This window comes from Microcaecilia unicolor, chromosome 12, assembly GCF_901765095.1.
Source record: "Microcaecilia unicolor chromosome 12, aMicUni1.1, whole genome shotgun sequence".
Taxonomy (NCBI): domain Eukaryota; kingdom Metazoa; phylum Chordata; class Amphibia; order Gymnophiona; family Siphonopidae; genus Microcaecilia; species Microcaecilia unicolor.
The window spans coordinates 55,410,427-55,434,570 of NC_044042.1; the positions used below are offsets into that span (position 1 = coordinate 55,410,427).

The 24,144-nt window shown below is 46.2% G+C and overlaps 1 protein-coding gene across 1 annotated transcript in view; it reads right to left on the reverse strand.

The window, feature by feature from the left end:
* Positions 1-24,144, reverse strand: part of IGSF9B (immunoglobulin superfamily member 9B) — a 179,031-nt gene that overhangs the window by 60,265 nt on the left and 94,622 nt on the right. The window contains exons 7-13 of the mRNA XM_030220462.1: positions 13,604-13,745; positions 10,242-10,387; positions 9,463-9,605; positions 6,001-6,141; positions 5,118-5,234; positions 3,103-3,253; positions 93-204 (exon numbers count right to left, since the gene is read on the reverse strand). Coding sequence (XP_030076322.1) covers positions 93-204; positions 3,103-3,253; positions 5,118-5,234; positions 6,001-6,141; positions 9,463-9,605; positions 10,242-10,387; positions 13,604-13,745 — 952 coding nt within the window. The remainder of the gene's footprint in view (positions 1-92; positions 205-3,102; positions 3,254-5,117; positions 5,235-6,000; positions 6,142-9,462; positions 9,606-10,241; positions 10,388-13,603; positions 13,746-24,144) is intronic.

Consider the following 24,144-nt stretch of genomic DNA (forward strand, 5'->3'; position numbering starts at 1 on the left):
AATGGCCCTTGCCCACTTTGAATGCTGATTGAATAGAAAAGAAAAAGAGGCAGAGAGCAAAGCATGCTGGGATGACTCACAGAGGTCCATACCAAACTGAGAATGTCTGCTCGTATCCGCCATCATAGCCAGGTTCCCAAGACACGTTGGCAGAGGTCATTGAGACCAGGACACGGATGTTGGTCGGGGCATGGGGACTTGTGCCTAAAGATGGAAGAAAAATTAGTGATGGGGGAAAAATAAAAGCAAAGCAGACAACTGTGCAGTCAACAGTTTAAAATACTCATGCTGTACTGTATATCACTTGGGCTGTTAACAACAGCTTTGAGAAGTTGGGGGGGGGGGGAGAGAGAAATGATATTTCCAATATAAGAGCTAAGTCTGTCAATCTGTCAGTCTGATTACAAAGGACAACCAGTAGAAAAAAAGTTCATACTAACATATCTTATAAGGATGTGCATGTGGAAAACATTTTGGTTTGGGTTCATAATTTTGGCCTTATTTTCTAATTTTCAGACTTTTTTCATTTGTTTTATTAAAAACATTTTTAGCACACTTTAAACTTAACGTGATCTGATTCATAGATTAACAGGTGTTACATTCATGTTAGACACACTATTTAAAACCATTTAACCGGCCAGGATTAGCTTAGAAAATGAAAGATATATGAGAAAACTGCAGACGCTAATTTGGATCCCTACCCTGAAGATTGAGAAACCTGGCTATGTTGGCAGAGGTTCCATTCATTTTCTAAGCTAAGTAGCTTTTGAATTTTTCATACAAAAATGAGGAGTATGCAGTGTTATATCAAGAAACTGATCATTGATAGGACTTACATTGCGATACCTGAGGATCCCCTAACTAAAAACAATATTTTAGTGTGAATATGAATACGCTTGCAAGTCTGATGGTGTTGAAAAGTTGAAAATTGGCACTTTGTGAAAGTTTGCTGGGAAAATTGATTTTGCTATACATTAAGTATCCCTGCATCTATACTTTGGTCCAGTCTACTGCATTTACAGTTAGATGCAAGCACCAGCCATTTGGCCAACATAAGTGCTCACACATAAATTTAGGCACGGAACTGCGCTAGTGTTCTACAATGGCAGTTCTATAACTTGGCACTTTCAATTAGACAACAGGCGGGCGTACGATAGGAGGGTATACCAGGGGCATAGCCAGACTTCGGCGAGAGGGGGGTCCAGAGCCCGAGGTGAGGGGGCACATTTTAGCCCCTCGGTGCCACCGATCCCCCCCCCCGCCACCACCACCACCAACAACTTTGACCCCCCCCCCCCCCGACGACGACCCTCTCAACCCCCCCTCCCGCCGCCAACCTGCCATCGCCTACCTTTGCTGGCGGTGGACCCCAAGCCCCGCCAGCCGAGGTCCTCTTCTTCCAGCGCAAGGCTTTGTTCTGTTTCTGAGACTGACGTTCTGTGTGGGGGGGGGGGGGGTCCAGGACCAAATCTACGGGGGCCCAGGCTCCCATGGCCCCACATGGCTACGCCACTGGGGCATACCTAGGTTAGTGAAGAATACTAGCAATGCACCTCACATTTAGGCACTGGCACTTATGCCAGCCTGAGAGGTGAATGCACTTGCACCAACTAAGCACAGCAGGCATCTACATAACTTATTCTGTAAGTTGCATGTGTAAATGGGAGCTGAGCCTATGTCCTGCCCATGCTCCGCCTCTGTGTAGCCTCCTTTGCAAATATGCACTGAGCTAAGCGGGTATTTGCAGAATAATACTAGCATTTACACCCATATGTGAACACATACACATGCAAACACTAGTAATCTAAACATTTAAATGCGTAACATTGTATGTGAACACCTAGGTTGTAGAATTGCCCTTCACAATCTGCACCTACCCAAGTAAAACAGCATGCCTAGCTTGGAATATACGAAACTATATCAGGTTTCAGGTTTATTAATCTTTTGATATACCGCCCAGGGCACAGGCCTTCAGAGTGGTTTATATATTGAACAAAGTAAATAAATTACAAGCATATATGATGTTGCCTCTCCCAACTCCATCTACTATTTGCTAAAGTAAAAGAACATACCTTGTTGGTTCCCAGCCCCCAAGACTCATAAAATACCCTGCCATGAAATAGGTGATCAAAAGATATCTTGGACAAGGTCGCTGTGCTCTCCAGGGTACTGGGGTGTGCACTGGTTTACAGCTGCAGGGTGAATAAAAATGAACTTGACAATATATATTGCCAGAGCTTTATCCCCTGGCAATGTTTCGCTCAAGACATCAGCTTTTTGTTAACCCTGGAGACATAGCCAAAATTAAAGCACTAAGATTTAAAAAGACAGAAGTAGTGGAGTGTGAAATTAGAAGAAAATATTGCTCCTCTTTTACTGTTAAATCTTCCAGCCTCATTTATGCTTTTTGAAGCAGCTTTCACCAGTGTTAAACACCAATGAGCTGAGGAGATCTGTAAGGACCACTTATCATAAATAGCTTAACTCCCAAGCCAAAAGTTCTCTCAGACAAGAAGAAATAGATTAAGACCATGTACACCTCCATGCAATACTCAACCAAACCTTCAACAGGGCAAGAGAGGGAAAAGGAGGAGCAAGACGCAGAGGAAGAGCTAGAGGGAAAAGGTGGATGAAGGAGAAGGGAGAGGCAGAGGAAGAAGGAAAGGACAGTCTAGAGGCAGAATAAGTATGAAGAAGTTTCCAGCTCATTATGGCATATAAAGAAGGCAGATACTCCATGACTGGAGAATGAGGAGCAGTTCAGGATGGGCTCTCATTCTGTGGGAAAAATAATCAGCCTACGCAAAATCTCTTCCACAAGCACCACAGAAGGACATGGAGATATAAGGTGGTGAGGCCACCAGGGCATTTCTGTCCAGTTCTGCCTCTGAGTTTCTTTGGCAAAGAATTGTAACAATGGCAGCCCTTAATTTCTCAAAGAGAAAGTATCATCACACACCCAAGGCCGCATTTGGGCTGACATGAGACAGCTGATATCCCCTAGAGACCTTGAAGACCTGCTAGCTACTCTAATCCACAAGGGCGGCAGCCCTTGCTTTGTATCCTCTCGACCTGCAGGTAGCAGGCTGTAGTATTGCATACCTATGACTGTAAGGTGAGTGCTGGCAGTGATGCTTGTGACTACGTTGGTTGCGACACACTCCCATTCCCCGTGGTCCTCCTTGCTGAGGGATTTGAATTGTAAGCTGCCGCTTGGAAGGACGTTGTGCTTGCTTCTACTGGGCTTCCCTACCTTAGACAGAAACACAGAGAGGAGAAAAGAATCATGATGCAAGGCAGCCTGGGTAGTGCAATGCCAACTGGTGCTCACCAAAATCAATGATGCCAACTCCCAAAGGTGCCAGTGAAGGATATCCTGCCAGGTAAAAAGCACTTGGTAACCCAACTCCATCCCTCCTCCCCCCTCCCCCAATGAGAAAGAAGGATAGGATGAAAAGGTGGGAGAAGGGGCAAAACCAAGAGAGACTTGTTGAAACAAGGAGATGGGAGATGGAGAAGCAAAAGTGGAGGAGAGGTGATGAAGGAAAAAGAGAACCACTGAAAAGAGGTTAAAGAGATATAGGGAAGAACAGAGAATGAGGATGACATGGAAAAGGAGAAACAGAAACTGGACATAGATAGATTGCAGAAGAGAATATGGAACAGGTGGGAAGAGAAAATAAAGCCAAACACAATAAGGAGAAAATGAAAAGAAAGGAAAGAAACAGGGACTGGGATAATGGAGAAAAGAGTCAGGCACACACACACACACGGGCACAAAAAGCTCCAGTCTCCCACTGGCACTAAGCAAAATAAATCCTTTAGAAAACAGTGTACAAAAATGTTAACATCATAATGTTTCTTAGAAGTTTACTAGCTTTCTAGCTGTACCTCTTATGAACTGTACCATGCTATGAAGAAATTTGGTAGATAATATAGTAACACATGCTCTAATGTAAGTTCAGGTATCCCTAAATTCTTTAAGCCAGTGATCCTGAACCCAGTCCATGGGTACACTCAACCAGTCAGGCCTATCAGAATATCCACAATTAATATGTATGAACAAGATTTGCATACAATGAATGCAGTGCATGCAAATATCTCTCATGAATATTCTCTTTGAATATCCTAATAAACCTGGCTGACAAGGTGTGTCCTTGGAACTGGGTTCATAAGAGTAATATAGTAAATGGCTGCAAAGAAAGAGCCGCATGCCCTATCAAAGGGAGGTTGCTGGGGTTGGTCCTGCTGTGCAGTGATTTCTTACAAATGCATTGTTGAGGTGCTCTATGATTGGTTTAAACCCTCTTTCTTTTTACAGATCCTCTATGTATATCCCATTCCTTTCTAAATTCTAGCAATGTTTTTGCTTCTGCCACCACCTTTGGGAGAGCATTCCAGGCATCTGCTAACCTTTCAGTGAAAAAAATATTCCCTGATGTTTTCGACACTACCTCTCTGTAGCTTCATATCATGTCTAGTTCTAGAGCTTCTTCCTTGTTGGAAAAAGGCTTGTTTGTTCAGAAATCCCTTAAACTATTCCCTAAAAAAAATGCCCCACACTTCCTCAAGTACAATGGGATCCAACTGCTTCATAGAGAAAAGGCTTCAATGTGATTTACTCAGGTACATCATCCTGTTGAAAACTGCCCTCCTCAGAATGCAAACTTCATGGGTATTTATCATCCAGTACCTGTGCAAGTGTATTTTCAAAAGAAACTCTATGCATGTGGTTTTCTCTGAAAATTTCCTACTGAGTCCATGGGTACAAAACTGCCCAGGACTTGCTACTTCAGTAGGCTACTGAAAACTGCCCCTTACAACTAAGTCAGAATGCATGAAAAGTCCCATATGGATTGTGAAGTTATTCCTTAGCCTCATAGGAGGCTACTTGGAACTTCAGGAGACTTTAATGGTGCCTTCTATAAGCCCATAGCTACCATCTGCTGTCATGTGTGTCTGCACTTACGATACCTAAATTGGTCTCAACCAGAGCCTTGAAACTCAGCATTTCTGATGCCAGAAATCACTGTGCCCATCATGTGCTCTTTACAGGGGGACTGGCATTTTCTGATTGTCATTTTGTGCACACAGACAGGGTCTGCAGGGTGTGGTACCTTTCTCCAGGCAATAATGGGAAAGGGATCTCCTGCAGCGGCACAAGGTATTAGCAGCTCCCTCCCAGCTTCCTGGCGGTATTCCCAGCCTGGTAGCACCGTAAAATAGGGTGGGTCCTGGAAAGAGAGAAAAAACATACCTGGAAATTTCTACCACTGGCCCTCCTGCGTATGCATCTATACGTATCCATGGGTAAAGAAACAGTGGAATGGCTATAAACTACTGCAAGATCACATCTGCAAGATTCATATGACATGTGAGGACATTTTCATGAGGAAATGCCCAATCCTGACTGGAATTTTTCACGGAAAAATAAATATTAACAGGTCAATATTCAGCCATCATTGTCAGAGTTTTTAATTAAATGCCAGCCATGGCAGTCAAACATTACCCAGGTATTCAGCACCACTGTCTGGATAGTGGTTGGCACAGAATATCCGGAAAATGTGGCTAGCACTGGGACTTATCTGGACGGCAGGGATATTCAGTCCAGTATCCGGATAACTTATCTGGAGAACTCAGGACAACAAAAAGCCTGTCCTAAGTTATCTACGTAGACTGAATATCCCTGTTCTCAAATAGGTTCCAGGATCACCCTGGCTCTACCAATGCCCCCCCCCCCCCCCTTCACACTATTCAAATAGTGCCAAGGCAGTCTGTAAGGATATTCAGTGGCACTATCTGACAGGGACTCTCAATATCCTAGTCAGCAACACTTATTTGGAGAGTAGCTGCTGCTATCCAGATTATTTCCTTTAAATATTGACCTGTAAACAAAATAAGTCTTGTGTTCCCTGAAAATTGGTGAAACCCTTTCTCGGTCTCCATACGACAAGGAAGAGAATTATTTTTATACAACCAGGAAGAATGGAAGCTAATTACCTTCAGCACCAATCGGGCAGGGGGGGACTGGCCCATGGTACCCAGGGCATTATAAGGCACACAGGTGTAAGTGCCAAGAGATTCCTCCGTTGCCTCCTCGATTTGGATAGAGCCATCTTCCAGCAGAGTCCAACCAGAGAACTGCCAGCAAAGAGTAACAATTCAATACACAGCACCTATCTGTGCTATAAATACCCAACAGGACCGCAACTTTCCAATCCCTCTCTGCCCACCGTGAGAGGAAGTTCCAAAAACCCATTTACTTGGGTAAATAGGCTGCCTGAAAACTGCTCGCCCAATGCGTGGGTAGAAGTGCAACTGGGGATCAATCATGTGCTTGGCTTAACTCACAAGAAAAGAAGATATGCGCAGAGGCAGGATTAGGCCTTGGGAAGCAACAATATATGCAATTTTGCATTTTCAAAATCACACTTGTTTCACAGAGGAAAGGTATTTATGCGATAAAACAAGTGCAAATCTCTGCAGCTACGTGGGGGGAATCATTCTATCAAGTACACATTATTACAGGCCTATTATGCACGTAAAGCATTTGAATAACGGCAAATACGCGTGTAAATGCCAAAAATCCACCTAAGCACTATTCTGGAAATATGCACATATCTTATATAGTCGCTCTCCCCCCGATCCCTGATATTCAGCGCTATTTAACCGGCCAGAACAGCTGCTGACCGGTTTAATAGTGCTTAACCAGCTATCTGCTGATATTAGAGGATAACCGGCTATCCCTCTCTCAATATCCCCAGTTAGCGACAAGCATATAGCCGGTTATATCGGCCAGTATAACCGGCTATCCGATTTTAAAAGCCAGTTTCGAAGCCATATTTGGCCACGTGAAAACCTGGTATATCTTTGGCCGGTTTAACGATAACCAGCTAAGTCTGAATATCAACTTAGCTGGTTAGCTTTAAACTGGCCAAAAAGGTATCAATAGAAATCAAACAAAATAAAACATGGAAAAGAAAATAAGATGATACCTTTTTTATTGGACATAACTTAATACATTTCTTGATTAGCTTTCGAAGGTTGCCCTTCTTCGTCAGATCGGAAGGGCAACCTTCGAAAGCTAATCAAGAAATGTATTAAGTTATGTCCAATAAAAAAGGTATCATCTTATTTTCTTTTCCATGTTTTATTTTGTTTGATTTCTATTGATAACCTTTAAGTGTGGACTAACACGGCTACCACACCTCTCTACTTAACTGGCCAAAAATAAACCGCATGTTCAATGCCAGTCACCAGAAACAGCCCAGCATTGAATATCTGGTTTTAGCGCCAACCAAGGGAGTTAGCCAGTCTAACTCCCATGGTCTGAATATCAGCCTCTGTCTATTTTACAGGTAGGCATACAGAATAGGCGGAGTATGGGTGAAATATGGAAGGAACTCAACTAGGCGAAGTATGGGTGAAATATGAAAGGAACTCACAACTATGCTTTTAACTTACAGAATACTTTAAGTTATGCGCATATTGCCAGAACTTAGGCACACACATGCCAAGTCTTTGGCTGGTGAAAGTACCCGTGGCTAAATTATAGGCATGCACATGACCAGTTGAGCTAGTATACAATAAAGTGAAGTAGATCCCTACATTCCTCTATGGAATAGGCTCCTACCAGACACCCTCTGAGCACCAAATTATAGGTGCACAACATAATCACAGCAATTTTTAAAGGAAAATTAAGCACACAAAACTTGTACAAAATCCCCACAGAACTTTAAATCTAACCACAGTTTTGAAAATTTCTCCCTTAGAAGTAAATTTCAACTTTTTACCCACATAGAAGCTCTGTTGAAAAATATCCTTCCCCCTACCCATCAATAAAGGAGCGCAGAAAAAGGCCAGTGGAGGAAAAGTACATGTGGGTCTGTTGTTTTGTACTTTTCATGAGTGCACTGCATCTGTTTTCAGACAGGTGCAAATGTACACAGATATTATATACTCAGTATCCACTCCTAATCCCCTCCCCCCCCCCCCCCACCCCCACCCCCTGACCAAATGAATTTTCAAAGGGAAAACCTACCTGGAGCTTCACTTTCAAAATGTGCTTGCAGACTTGTATTCAATTGAAAAATTGCCCCCTTAAACAACCTGTTGTCCCAAAAAATCCATGAAAATACCTCCTCATTGCACTTTTATTTAGCCCAGCTCTTCCCAAACTGTGGGTAGTGACCCCAAGTAGGGTCATAAAAGCCATATTTAGGATTGTGACCAGGACCAACAAAAAATAGCATGGCCTGCACTTCCCATCAAGCCAGCACGATAGGTAGGCCTGCAGGGGATGAGGGCAGCATCCTAGCCGATACCAGGAGAAGCAGTAGCAATCAATCAAAGGTAGGCTTTGAGAGTCACATGATTTCTGTGGCCACAGAGAGTTTGATAAACACCTGTAGCTATTTAAGTGTGTACTGTAATTTTAGAATCTGGTAAGAAGCAGGAGTTTCTCTCTCTCTCTAAGAGGCCTACCCACTCCACTTCCTGTACTGTATGTCTTAGTAGTGGGACAATTCAGTTTCTTCAGTTTGATCCAATTAGATAAATTCCACACAATATTAAGCCCATGGCAGTAAGCAGTGTCTGAGCTGCTCACAGCTGTGGGCTGAACTGACCCTGGATATTCAGTGTCAGGGCATACACGGCTCCCGGCATTGAATACCTGGATCTCAGCGGAAGTTAATGGGCACTAGCTAATATTCAGACCAGCATCCAGTTAATTTCAACACATAAAGATAAGACAGCATTTTTGCAGTCCTAACTTTATGCAGTTACTTAGCAGGTTAGTGGACTGAAAATCGCTGCTAACCGACTAAGTTCAAGCTCTGCCCTTGCCCTGCCCCTAGCCCACCCCAACCTAGCAGGTTAGGAATGGCTGGTTAGTAGGGATATTCAACGGCACTAATCATATGTTCAAGGAGACCTCCCATTACCCATCCCCACAGAAAGCGATTTTTAGGTGGGCATGAGGCATTTCCTCTCCTCTCCCCACCCCTCCCCCTACCAACACCACCAAACTTAAAAAATGAACACCTTGGCTTGCATAGAACCCCAAGCCTCATCAGTGGAAGACATCCTCATTCTGAACCATTTGAATACCATTTCAGTCACCAGCCACCAATACCTACACCCCACATACACCCAGTTCTCATGTATGAACTGAGCAAGTGCGAGAACTGAACTTGCACAGCTTGCCAGCTTCAGTGGCTGACAGTGCAGCCACTGACTGTCATAGTGTTTTGATGACCTGGGAGTTTGGCTGAGGATGTCTTCAGCTGGTGGGGCATGGGGATCTCTGCCAACTACATCAATGGTGTGCACTGCTGCTGGATGGGCCTGAGCCAAAAGCGGACAGGTTTATGCTAATTCAGGTCTGCCCGTGGCTATGTCTCTGATCTCCACATTTCACTCTGTTGCCACACAAATCACTTTCTTCATCCTCTTTCTTACCCTTTCAATTCTTAGGGGCCGACCGTCCTTGTTCCACTTCACCATAGTTACAGGAGGCTCTGCTTCCACTGGACAGCGGATATACCCATGTATCCCAACTGGGACATAGATAATCGCTGGCATGTTCACTACACGGGCTGGGTCTAGAGACAGAGAAAGGAAGGAGGCAAGAAACAGTTTGTGCATTTCAGGCAGCAAATGGAAAAACGCTGCAACAGGCCAAGCCAAATAAATGAGAGACAGAGACCCTACCAACATCTTCTTGATCAACATCTGACTACAGCTCCACCCTTTTCTAATTTCTAGGCATCCCCAGGTACAGTGGAGGGAAACATGCAAGATTGTTTTTTTTTTTCTTTTTGGTGAAAGTTTCTACTACTACTACTACTTAACATTTCTAGAGCGCTACTAGGGTTACGCAGCGCTGTACAAATTAATAACTAAGGACGGTCCCTGCTCAGAAGAGCGTACAATCTAAAGGACGAAATGTCAAGTTGGGGTAGTCTCGATTTCCTGAGTAGAGGTGTTGTGATTAGGTGCCGAAAGCGACATTGAAGAGGTGGGCTTTGAGCAATGATTTGAAGATGGGTAGGGAGGGGGCCTGGCGTATGTGCTCAGGGAGTTTGTTCCAAGCATGGGGTGAGGCGAGGCAGAAAGGGCGGAGCCTAGAGTTGGCGGTGGTGGAGAAGGGTACTGAAAGGAGGGATTTGTCTTGAGAGCGGAGGTTACGGGTAGGGATGTAAGGGGAGATGAGGGTACATGTTTCAGCTGGCACTCACACTGCACTATCAGGAAGGCAGAGGCGGAGGGTGAGCGCCCCAAGCTGTTGCTAGGGGAACAGGTGTATTTCCCAGCATCCTCTGGTTTGACCTGGAAAATGATCAGCGTTCCATCAATCAAGATCCGAACTCGCAGTTTGAGGTCACTATGATGTGGAAGGGAATGAAAAAAAATGAAATTAAGAAAACAGATCTAGCTTTGATCAATAATAAATTACTGCATAAATTGAACAGAAACAGATATCTATCCTCTCATATCCTGGCAATACTATACAGGTACATACATGAAACAAATGCTTAAATTTAATAACACAGACAAACTACACCAGCTGTACTTGTGGTTCCCCTTCCTAATGAAACTAAGGGCTATATATTTAAAACATTAGTAGGGACTTAGGGTCCCTTTTACCAAGCTGCAGTAAAAGGGGCCTTTGCTGGCATTGGCGCATGTTTTTGACACACGCCAAGGCCCCCTTTTAAAGCAGCTAGTAAAAGGGTAGTCTTTCTTTTCTGCAGGAAATGGCCGTTTGGCAAGTAAAGCACTTGCCGCTTGGCCATTTCAGGGGGGGAGCCCTTACTGGTCTATTTTTGGCCAGTATTCAGCACAGGCCGGTTAAGTTTATACCCCTGGATTCTATATAGCGTGCCTAGTATTCTGCGCCGTTATAGAATCCGCTTGGATTTCAGCACAGAACGCTAGGTGCTGAGAACCAGGCAAGCCATAGCTCAAATTCTTCTGTTAGTGATACACCTTGTGAGTTAGGGTAAGTCACCTTATATCCTATTACCTCAGGTACCCACTTAGACTGTAAGCTCCCTAGGGCAGGAACATAGGGGCCCTTTTGCTAAAGGATGTTAAGTCCTAATGTGCACTTACCCTCTGGATTCTATATATGGGGTCCAAATTTGGGCATACACTCAATTAAGATGTGCACACAAATTGGGCAACAAGATATTAACTAGAAATAATTGAGAACTAAGAACCAATCATTGCAGTTCATTGACTCCAATTATGAATTGCACAGGCAATTCATGCGCTCTTCTATAAAGATCTGTGCGCAAATCTTTTAACGTGTAACTGAAAAGGGGACATGGCCATGGGAAGGGCATGGGTGGGTCAGAGCATTCACTAAAGATGAACGCAGTATTGCAGAATTTGGTGGAACTGTGCCTAATTTACGCACCAGAGTTTATACTAAGTTTCAGTTGGTGTAAATCCTTGCACTCAAAGTTGGGCGCAAATCCCGTTGCTAAGTGCTATTCTATAAACGGTGCACAACTCAGAGCGCCATTTATAGAACAGTGCTTTGTGAGGAACCTTTTGACGCCCACCCAAATTTGGGCTCCAACTTAGCCCTTAGCATGTGATAATCAGGCTACTGCAAAACACGTTAAAGCATTTTGCAGTATTTGCCTGCTAACTCACACTAACTCATGTGCTAGCTATTTTTTTGCAGATATGAGTTGGAGAGGGTGTATCATGGTTGAAGAATGGGCGTGGAAATGTTAAACAGTTAGTGAATTTGCATTAGCGTGTGCAAACTGGTTAGCGCCAAGTTAACATAGGAGCATTCAGCTCCTCATAGGTGTTCCTGCAATAATATTTTACAGGTAACATGTGCTAATATGAACATTAGCGCATGACTTGAAAAAAAATGTTCAAAATGTCTTAATGTGCTGCCTTAAATCTGGGCTTAGCGCATCAGAGAGACCTGCATTAAGATGTGCTAAGCCCAGACTCTAATGCCCTTTAGTAAAAGCGCCGCATACAGGCTTATTTTCGAAAGAGAAGGGCACCCACCTTTCGAAACAAATCGGGAGATGGGTGTCCTTCTCTCAGGGTCACCCAAATCGGCATAATCGAAAACCGATTGTGGGCGTCCCCAATTGCTTCCCGTCGCAGGGATGACCAAAGTTCCCGGGGACGTGTTGGAGGCATAGCGAAGTCGGAACTGGGGCGTGCCTAACAGATGGGTGTCCTCAAGTGATAATGGAAAAAAGAAGGGCGTCCCTGACGAACACTTGGCCGACTTTACTTGGTCCTTTTTTTTACGACCAAGCCACAAAAATGTGCCCTAAATGACCAGATGACCACTGGAGGGACTCCTCCAGTGGTCACTAACCACCTCCCACCCTAAGGATGTCCTTCGCTATGCCTCCATGACGGCAGTTGAGGCCGTCCTTTGCTATTTAGAAATATCCAGTGTACCTGAATGTAACTCACCTTGAGCTACTACTGAAAAAGGTGTAAGCAAAATCTAAATAAATAAGTAAATAGCGAAGGACGTCCTCAACTGCCGTCACGGAGGCATAGCGAAGGACATCCTTTAACCATGCTCTAAAAAAACAGACAAAAGTTTTTAAAGTTGTTTTTTTGGGGGTGGGAGGTGGTTAGTGACCACTGCATGCCTTTTTCCATTCAGTTACTGCATCAGTTAGTCCACTGCAGTGCCCCCTAGGGTGCCCAGATGGTGTCCTGGCATGTCAGGGGGACCACTGCACTACGAATGCTGGCTCCTCCCACGACCAAATGACTTGAATTTGGTCATTTTTGAGATGGGCGTCGTCAGTTTCCATTATCGCCAAAAACCGGGGATGGCCATCTCTAAGGTCGACCTAAACGTTGAGATTTGGGCATCCCTGACCGTATTATCGAAACGAAAGATGGACGTCCATCTTTGTTTCGGTAATACGGGTTTCCCCGCCCCTTCACCGGGACGTCCTTAGAGATGGGCGCCCTTAGAGACGGTCGTCCCCGTTCGATTATGCCCTCAGCATCAATGTCTAGTGCTGCATACAACCAGCAGTGCTATAAGAATGATGCACACCCAATTTTCTCCCTCAACCTAACCCCACCCTGTGAGCACATCCTAACCCACCCAAAAATACATGCATTATAATTATGTGCAAAAGGATAGGCAATAATCAAAAAGCCCACTTCCAAGGGCCTTAAGTATTGCCTTCCACATTTGATATCTGAAAATACATCTATGGGTGTGGCCCATTATTATCTTAAGTCATATGCAGGTATGTATGTTCCCAAAACCTTTATAATGTATGAGAATGCAGGCACATCTCTGTGTGCTAATTAGTTTACAGGTACGTACACATCGGTGCATAAGAGAAAAGGAGTATGACCGCACAAAGGACATGTTGGGCATGTATATGAAAGCATGACTGAAGCACATGTGTAATCATAAAACAAACATTTACATTAAGTCTTTCAACACATACTAGAAGACCGTATGCAACTTTGTGCATGAATGTTAATGTACATGACTTGCGGTGTGTGCATACAAGACAGCACGTGAATGTGCAGGAAGTGTTCATGCATGTACTCCCCAGAGGCTCTCCGAGCTTACTTCTTAAAGAAGACGTTTTCATCCTCCCAGTACCAGATGTAGGTTAGGTTGCCAGGATACGCCTCCGCCTGGCAGGTGAACAGAGCATCCTGGGATATGTTTACAGTGATGTTCTCTGGAGGGGAAACGATAAAAGGTGGTCCTGGGGGACAGGAGGGAACAAACAGTTACCTTAGCAGACAAAATGAGTCAATGAGGTCACCCAGAACATGTGGCTTTGTATTGTTTATTGCCGACAAGGGACTTTTGAGCCAACGTGCATCTCAGCCACTTCCATTATCCTCACATTACCCTTCCAGATACTGTTCTATTAGGTGTCCAAGCCCTTCACATCATTTTTAGTGTTATGGTATATTAACAAAGGATTCTCCAAGGGAGAGAAAATGAAGTTGGGCTAGAGTACAGGAACCCTGTGCCTCTAATCTATAATCAAAAGCACAGCCCTGGTTTGGCAGAGGCACTGTGGGACTGAACTCCCTGTAAAGATTACTAGTTCTTTAAACTGACACCTGGATAATATGTGTGAGGGGTAAACTACTGGTTACAGCAGGAGGCTGAAAACCTGGAAAGCGTTAGTCAAATTCTTCTTCTCCCACTGAGACTCCTTATGACCTGTTAGTAAGTCAGTTCACCCTCCTTTACCTCTTAGATTGTTATACCTCTTCAGAGGGGTCCTACCAACTGTACCTGAATTTGAATTTGTAACTTGTATTGACCTCAGATTTGTAAAATGCAAATCACTAAATCTAAAATCCAAATCCTGTGCAAATGGAAGCACAGCCATAGCAAGGTATGTCCAGCCGGTGTAGACACATGGGGTGTAAAGAAGACAGGGCACCAAAAGTGTGCCCCTCCGTGAGTCCCCCCCCCCCCCCAGAACAAAAACAACCACTGCAACACAGACTGCCTCCATCACCTCTTCCCCCACCACCACCACCACTCCTGGAATCCCCCTCTCTTCAAATCTTCCTATCCAAGATAGAGAATCACATCCAAAACACATAGCAACATTTCTCCTACCCCTGCACATTGTGAGGCACTGCCGGGTCGCACCCCCTTTGATGCACTCTGCCTGTTGCTGAGTGGGTGGGACCTGGCATGCATTATGGCCATGAGCCTCTACTACCACCAGGATTTCTGGGTCTGGGAAAAAAAGAGGCTTGTGCCTCTCTCTCTGTCTGGCAGGCCCACTCAATTCATTTTCTGTTTTTCTTATTAGTGGGGCCACAGTTCAATTTTTACAGCTTTACCCAATTAGATAAATTGGTCCCCACTTTCAATTAAACCACATTGATTAACACACCTCAAAATTTTAAATCTTTTCTCTGATGTCTGTCTGTACTGACTAAACTGTAAGCTCCTGGGAGCAGGGACCGTCTCTTATGTGTATTTGTATAGTGCTACAAACACTTTGTAGTGACATGTAAATGTTTCATACTAGTAGTAGGTTATAAGTGTTAAAAACTAGTAATAAATAATCAAGATATATCCAAGGGAATTCTATAAATGGTGCGTAAAATTAGGCATTAATTATGTGGCAAACGATTGGCGTGGCAACAGGACTTAACGGATTTTAAGTGCCAAAATGGGGCTGGAATGTCAGTTAGGTGTGAAAGCACACACAAGCACTATTCTGTAACTGGGCGCCTAAGTGTTGTCATGTGTAATTGCAAAAAGGGGCATTCCAACTCTTTTGGGGTGCACTTTATAGAAGAATCAGCCCAAGTGCCGATTTTAGGTGCCAATAATTACACCAACCATTGACATAGTGTAAATGGCTGCGCCTAAAGTTAGGTGCAAAGCTGTGGACTTTTGTTAGTATTCTATAACAGATTTAGGGCTCCTTTTACTAAGTGGTGGTAAGCCCAATGCGGGTTTACCACTCGCTATACAGGAAGTACCACCGGGCTGCCACAGCAGCCCGGTGGTTTTTCCCACTCCTAGCGCGCTGTCATTTCTGGCTCTACAAAAATGTATTTTTTGTAGCACCGGAGTGTACCCGGTGGTAATTGGGCACTGCCGTGCGCTGCCCGGTCACCTCTGGGTTAACACAGGAGCCCTTACCACCACCTCAATGCAGCACAGCCATTTCCTGCAGGAAGGCGAGACTTCCCTTTCACCAGCTGCGGTAAAAGGGGGCCTCGGTGCACATGTAAAACATGCGCTGAGGCCAGCACTGGCCCCCTTTTTGCCGCAGCTTGGTAAAAGGGGCCCTTAGAGCCCAACTCTGCCATTATACAATACTAGCTTAGCAATCAGTTTTTTGGTACCTAACTTTAAACGCCATGTATAGAATTCCCCCCACTGTCTATCAATTCTTCTGTATCCTATAAACACCTTGGAGAATTTTTTGAACTCCAACCCCCTCCCCCAAGCACACAAACACACAACTCAAGAGTGTGGCTCTGGATATTTCTGAGGTTTTTGTTGGTCCATCTAAGGCAGGCTTGTTCAACCTACAGCCCGCAGGCCAGAATCCTTTCCTCCAAGTGCTTTTTCTGGCCCTCAGAAGCTTGGCAAATTTTATGGCACTTATAGCGGGATTCCTGCCTCCCCATCATGGCTTGGCTCTCTCAAAGATTTAGCCACGCAGTGCCAGAAGTTCAGATTGGTATAGTAGTTTCAAGTCTCGTAAGACTTAAAACTGCAAGAGCAACCCAAACATCTAGCACTATGCGGCTCAAACTTGCAGAGAGCTTTGTCAGGGTGGAGAAGCAGGAATCTCGCTGTTTCTTCTGCAGCTGAAGCCAGGTGAGGGGAAAGAGACTGAGTGATGACTGTGTGTGGGGGGGGGGGGAGAGTCATGAGAAAGAGAGAGTGAGAGAGACTGGGTGAAGGCTGGTGGGTACCTGTGAGAGAGCGTGACACTGAGTGAAGGTTGGGGAGGGGACAACACACAGTTGTATTTTGCCACTATTTGAAGAAACATGCAGAAAAATATGGCAGTGCGTGTTTTGACCCTCCAAAATATAAAATGTGGCTTCCAATAGAAAAGGTTGGACAAGCCTGATCTAAGGAGTATGTTGATGTGTGTGTGAGCTGACACAAGGGAAAGGGAAACGGGATAAGATTTGATATACCACCTTTCTGTGGTTACAATCAAAGTGGTTTATACATTATATACAGGTACTTATTTTGTACCAGGGGTAATAGAGTTTAGTGACTTGCCCAGAGTCACAAGGAGCTCCAGTGGGAATTGAACCCACTTCTCCTGGTTCTTAGGCCACAACATTTCTGGTCGCTGCACCTCAAAAAAGACATAGTGGAATTGGAAAAGGTGCAGAGAAGGGCGACAAAGATGATACAGGGGATGGGATGGCTTCCCTATCAGGATAGGCTGAAGAGGCTGGGGCTCTTCAGCTTGGAGAAAAGGCAGCTGAGGGGAGATATGATAGAGGTCCATAAGATAATGAGTGGAATGGAACAGGTCGATGTGGAGCGTCTGTTTACACTTTCCAAAACTACTAGTACAAGGGGGCATGCGATGAAGCTGCAGTGTGGTAAATTTAAAATAAATCAGAGGAAATGTTTCTTCACTCAACACGTAGTTAAACTCTGGAATTCACTGCCGGAAAAGGTGGTTAAGGCGGTTAACTTAGCGGATTTCAAAAAAGGGTTGGACGGCTTCCTGGAGGAAAAAGCCATAGAATGTTATGGAATGGACGAGGGAATACAGTATTTCTAGGATGGGCGGGACACATTGCTTGTTCTTTTGGCCGCTATCGGTGACAGGGTGCTGGGCTCGATGGACCCTTGGTCTGTCCCAGCATTGCAATGCTTATGTACTATGTACTTAACATTAACCATTAAGCTACTCCTCCAATACGTTAATAGTGTGTATGCATACATCCGTCTGCATGTGTGAGTGCATAAACTCAGCAAGGTCAACATTCAAAAGAGATTAACTGGGCAGGAGAGTCTCACGTGAGAGACTTACATGTATAGTGCTGCGAAATATTCTCTGGCACTGTCCAGTTAATGCCAGAGTAGTCCAGGGGTGGAGCTGGCACTTAACCAGTGATATTCATTCCACTAACTGCTTAAGTAAGCTGTCCACATTTTATCCAATGAGCTAATTGGGCACAGGTGGTGTCCAGTTAACTTCCAGGTGAATGCACAATTACACATACCCAGATATTCAATGCCAGAAGCCAGACAGAGCCCAGAATTGAATATCCAGTTTTGATTCAGCCTGTGTTTGTCAGCGGCTTTAAAACTGCTGCCTGCTGTGGGCTAAATATTAGGCCCAGTATATCTAAAAGGAATGTATCTAAAGAACAGACTTTTAAGGAGAGTGAGGGTGGGTGGGTGACTGTGTGCATGACAGCATATTTGGGGGATGGGGGGGTGGGAGAGGGTCTATGTCAACTACACAAACCAAAATGAAGGCAGCGCAAAAATATCAGATATTTAAAAAAAACCCACAAAGGGCGTCTTTTACTAAACCACGCTAGCGATTCCCAAGCGGAAAATGAGAGAAAGCCCATATTAATTGAATGGGCTTACTCTCATTTGCTGTGCAGGAATCACTGGCATAGCTTTCTAAAAGAAGCCCAGAATGTGCTATCAGCTTATGTCTCATAAAGCAACTATGATAAATATATTCAAAGTAAACCACCATTAAACTGGTGGTGAAAAGACCTCAGAACTTCTTATTTAAAAGTATTGTTGCTTGATATCATAAGTTCTCAATTTAGTATATATTCATACAAGGGTCAACCAATAGTTAACAGATTTTGTGTGTTTGAATACTGGGGTTTATAACTGGCGTAGCTAAGGTTGGACCTGGGTGGGCACAGGCCCACCCATTCTTGCTTCAGGCCCACCCAGTCTAGTAGTCCCCAAATCACCTTGTTGGCAGTGCCTCACTCTTCTCTCTCTCTCTCTCTCTCTCTCTCTCTCTCCCACTCTCTCGTGACAGCTGCCCATCTCTCTCTGAACCCTCCCCCCACCCGCATCTACCTTTGAGCTGTCACCTGCAGCGATTACAGTAAACAACCTGTGCCAGCCCTGCAGGTTTCCTTCTACCACATCCCACTCTCGATGATGTCACTTCCTGTTTCTTCACTGGCGGGGACAGTGCAAACAATTTTAAGGGCCCCGCCCCCATGATCTGCCAACTCTGTCCCTCTCCCCCTTACCTGCTTACTGGCTTCTCTCTCCCTCCCTGCACACAGGCTGGCATCCTTTACCCCTCTCCCCCCCCCCCCCCATGGTCCGGTGTTGCCGTTATCCTTCCCTCCTCACTTTTGGTGGTGCTCCATCATTCTGTGGGCTGCCAGCAGAATCAGTAAGGAGAATAAGCTGTCTCTGGTTGGCCTTGGAAGCAGTGGCGTAGCTGGGGGGGGGCACCAGGGGTGAAGCCGCTCCCCAAACGGACTTCCGCTGGCGCCGGTGCCTATTTTTTACTCAACGTGTTGCATTTAAAACATGCGCCGGTGGAAGTCCGCTCTCATGCTGCTCTCACTGCCCCTGCACTTTTAACCTGGCTCCGCTTCTGCTTGGAAGCGTTTCCTCTGCTGTGTCTCACCTACGTGGACACAGGAAGTTGTGTCAGAGGAGGCAGGACTAGTGGCGTTCCTAGCCTGGATGACACCCGGGGCGGATCGCCGATGCGCCCCCCCCTGCGAAATGACACCTCCCCCCCCCCGGCGAAATGACACCTCCCTGGGTGCACGCCGCTGGAGGGGGTGCCGCGGCACGCGCCTGTCGACTCCGAGTTCGCTAACTTCGCTCGTTCGCTGCAGCTCCCTCTGCCCTGGCACCCCCCAGCGGCATGCACCCAGGGCGGACCGCCCCCACTGCCCCCCCCCCCTTGGTACGCCACTGGGCAGGACACAGCAAAGAGAACGTTTCCAGGGCTGGCTAGAGGAAGCAATGAAGGATGGAGGACCGCTGAAGGGGAGGAGGGAAGATCAACAGTGATATTGGACCACGGAGAACACGTCTAGATTTTATGGCTGGCGTTAGACCTCCTTTGAGGCTGGTCCTGGGGAATTTTGTCCGCCCCCTGCCCCCTCAGTTGCTTTCTCCTCTGCCGCCTTGGTCCCCGGTGGTTCCTTTAAGCCGCACGGATGTACAGAGGCCCAGGAGGCTCAAAGGAACAGTCAGGCCCTGGATGGCAGAGGAGCAGGAAGCAGCCTGATGTGCAGCTCTGCAGCTCCTCCTCTTGCCTCGCTGGAGTGGTTAAGTATGCAGGGAAGGAGGCAGGGAGTGGGGGTTGGAAAAAATGGAGATGGTGTGGGGAGAGGCTGAAAAAAACAGATGGGGCATGTGGAGGGCCACTATCAAATTGGGGGGGGGGGAGAATTTGTGCAGAATTTTCAAATTTTTTTGTGCAGAATTCCCTAAAAAGTAATATAGGTGGAGCCTAGATAACTTGCAGATCCACCTTGCTCCACCTCCAGACTGTCCAGCATCAAGCATAGAGTATCGCAGTGGTCTGCGCAGATATTCAGTGGCACTCTCCGGTTAAGTGCCACCATTTTAAACTGTGGAGCTGGCATGGGCAACAGCAGCTGGGGATCGCTGATGCCCAACAGAACCCTATACCACCAGGGCAAGGAGTGAGAGGTACATGCATGGGATTGGGAGGGGGGGTCAGGAGTGATAAGTACCTGCATGTGATGGAGGGGGCAGGAGTGAGTGGTGCTGTATCAGGGGGAGGAGAGGAATGAGAGAGGAGATGGACAGGTAGGGAAGAGAGATCAAATGAGTGAGTGAGGAAGAAAGAGGGTGCGGATAGGGAAAGAGGTGCTGGACTTTAGAATGGGGCAAGGAAAAGGAAAGAGAGAGATGTCAGGACCTGTGGTGAAAGAAAGAAGAGGGAAGGTGCTGGTCCTGCAAAGGGGAGACAGAACAGGAGCAAGGGAAGAGAGAACACTTGCTGGATCCCTGGGGGGGGGCATAGGGAGGAAAGAGAGAGGGAGAGATGCTGGCCAGGAGAGAGAGACAGGAGCGAAGGAAATGAGAGGGGGGGGATAGGGACACAGAAATGGGAGATGCTCAACTTGGTGGGAAGATAGGGGTGATGCTAAGTCACAGAGATAGGGAGGCAGAGAGAAAACAGATGGTGGACATGGAGAGAAAAGTGCCAAATGGACAAGGAGACTCTGGCAAAACAGTTAAGAGAAGAAAGCAGAAACCAGAGACTAGGGCCAACATAATAAGAAAAATAAAATGACCAGCCTGCCCTGTCCCTGCAGCTGCTTTTCCCCTCATGTTGCAAATGCTCAATTTCATCAAAACAGAGCATGCACGACCTGAGGAGGAAAGCAACCGCAGGGCAAGCAATGCGGCGGAGTGAAGAACTGTGCTGGAGGAAGGTTTCTTCTGCTGGCAGGGCCCGGGGACCCCCACCAGCCAAACCAGAGGCCGGGAAGACCTGTGTCTGCTCCTTTCCAGCCTCTAAGGGGGGGGCCCGGCGCCTGAATTTTCTCTCTCCTGTTTCTGTCCAACAGACAGGATCACCCAGGTCCTGTCAGGAGCAGGAGAGAGAGAGAGCCAAGGGGGGGGGGAATCTTTCCCCCCTTCCTCCCCCTCAGCGGCCCTGCTCCCTAGTGTGCACAGACTGAAAGAGAAAGGAGGAGCAATAACAGACTTCAGCTCTCCACATCTCACTGCAAAAAAAAGAGGGGAGGAAAAGGGTGCAAATGAAGGAGGAGGGCAAGGAGCAGAGAGGGGGGAGAGAAGGAGATGCCCTGAAGAAGAGGACAAAGAGAAAGACCCAATTTGCAGAGAACTGCAGGGGAAAGAGTCATCAGCTGCCTGTATTCTCTTATGTCCTTCCCTTCCTTCTTTCACATCCTCTCTAAAAGGGCAATCTTAATCAAACCCACAGCAAGGACTCCACAGGCTTCAGCTAATTATGCATGAAATAGATGCTCAAAATTCACTCTGCCAGTCAACCCCTTCTCCTTCAGTGCAGGGCAGAGGGGGAGGGGAAAGGGAAGAAGAGGGAGATAGAAGGATTAAAAAACAGAGACAGATTGGGGGTGGGAAGGAAGGTTGGGAGCAGACAATCTAACAGTCAGTTCTGGTCAGGGTCACAGACCTTCATGGGGAGACAGATGGGAAGGAAGGTATTCTGACTGACAGGGGACTTTCTCCACCTACCTACTCCCCCCTTTAGTTAACATTCAAGGCATGCAGAATAGATATGTGGATCAGAGTGATGGGGAGGGGGGACAGAGAGAAGAACGATTGCCTCTGCAATTTCTTCTGTTCCCTGAGCCTTGTTACTCAATTCCCTCTCTATTGAAACACAATTTCATAAACCAGATGTCTTTAAAGCTGTTGCTGATGCTGCTGTACTGAATGAAAAAGGGACAGTTACAGATGAAAAGATAATAACTATTTGTACCTTCCACCTCCAAAACTTTCTACCAGTACCTCTCCCTCCAGTGAACACTCTACTACTGCATTATGCCAACAGGGCATCAGAGGAAGAGGATTCGAAAGGGATCTAGCCAGGTAACTGGGAAGTTAGTCATCTATGATCATTATTTAATTACTTTGTCAGAATGGCGGTAAAGCAAAAGTCCATCAAGGTGGCTTACAAACTACTTAAAGCAACCATTAATACATGAAAATCAAGGTCAATATAACAGACAAGACAGTTGCAGAAAGGTCATCGGTCACATTCTAGAAAAAAACATGGGGGTAAATATTCAGCTGACGGCAGTGAGCGTTTTGCTGACTGTTGCTGGCATTATTCCCAAATATTCAAAGCCAGGCCATGACTGGGCTTCAGCACTGGTTTTTGCAGAGCCAGCTAACGCATAGCCGGTTAAGTCGATATTACAAAGTTGCATGGGGACAGAAATCCAACCCATTCCTGCAGGAATCTAACCCGTCCTCGCAGGTATCTAACCCATCCCCACCCATCCCTGCCGCAAGTATTCTCCTCCATCTCAGCCCCTGCTACACCGCAGTCACCTTGCTCCCCCCCCCCCCCCACATACACACAAAAGAAACAGATCTAAATGAAATATTTATTTTTATTATTTTGACTTATGAAAATCAGTTGCCCCTGAAATATGCTCAAAACAGAATAATCCATTCGTACAAAAGAGATGAGGTGAAGATGTGATTCCATGTGCCCCAATAAAAGTTTAATTTTACTTCCAATCTTTATAACACCAAGCTTCCCGAAGCAGAGTACAACAGTTAAGATGAACCCATCGGTAAATAGGATATCCTCACTGAAATTTGGCCATGTATTACTGTATTGTATAGAGAGTGGCGTAGGAAGGGGGGGGCGGTGGGGCGGTCCGCTCCGGGTGCATGCCGCTGGGGGGGGTGTCGGCTCTGCTGGCTCCCTGCTCGCTCTGCCCCGGAACAGGTTACTTCCTGTTCCAGGGCAGAGAGAGCAGGGAACCAGCGGAGCCGACGCAGCTCCCAGCAACGTGCAGTCGGGGCGGATCGGCCCTACAGCCTGTCCCTCGCCGCTTTGCGATGTAAGTACGTGCTCCTGGGGGGGGGTGCGCAGCGGCGACCCGCCCCAGGTGTCAGCTACCCTCGCTACAGCACTGTGTATAGAACAGTGTAGAAAAATGAGCACAAAACACAGCCTTCATTAGTGCTGTTTTCTACCAGCAATAATTTTTGAAGATGTTTTAGTGATATTCAGTTTTTATTTCATGATAGTTATATCTACATAAGTCACCCTGGTGGTCAAGTAGCTTGCTTCGGGGAAAGGAAGATCCCCACTCTTTCCTGCACGCTGCTGCTAATCCGTCTTGCTGTGAGACACTTGTTCAAAATGGCTGCCGAGATCACGAACAGTGGCTTCACAAGACTTCCGCTGAAGTCTCATGAGGCCACCGCTTGAAGTGTCGGCAGCCATTTCAAACAAGTGGTGGCAGTGAAACAGATCAGGGGCAATGAGCAGGAAAGAGTGGGGCTCTTTCTTACTCTGAAAAAAGCCACCAGACCACCAGGGTGACTTCATGTATGTGCGGGGAAGGAAAGCATTGGTCGGTTTGTGTGGTTCCATGGGAACCCGGGACTATCCCTGCAGGATCCCTGTGGATCATGGTCCATCCCTGCAAGATATCCATGGACCTAAAGAGGATCCCCGTTGGATTCCCGCTGTCCCCGCTCCCACTCAACTCTCTAGTCGATATTCAGCACTTAACTGGCCATAGGTACAGCATAAAGATAGGACTGTGTTTTATGCAGTCCCATTTATGCAGTTTCCCTGGCCGGCTAAGTGCTGAATATCGACTTAACCAGCCAAATGCTGACTCCACCCCCAGAGCACCCCTAAAATAACTGATTTTCACTTAGGCGCCATTCATTTTCAGAGGCGATAACAGTTTAAATGCTGTTAAAAATTAGTGGATAGCCCTGAACAAGCGATTTAACTGGTCAGCAGCTGTTTTCAGCCAGTTAAATGGTTTTGAATATCAGCCCAAGGGTCTTCAGGTGCTTCTTAAACATAGAAGTGATTTAAGCAGACAGGCGAGGCTCCCAGCCACTTAAATCACCTGTGCAGAGCTATCTGCTGATATTCAGCTGCACTTAACCACCAAACTGAA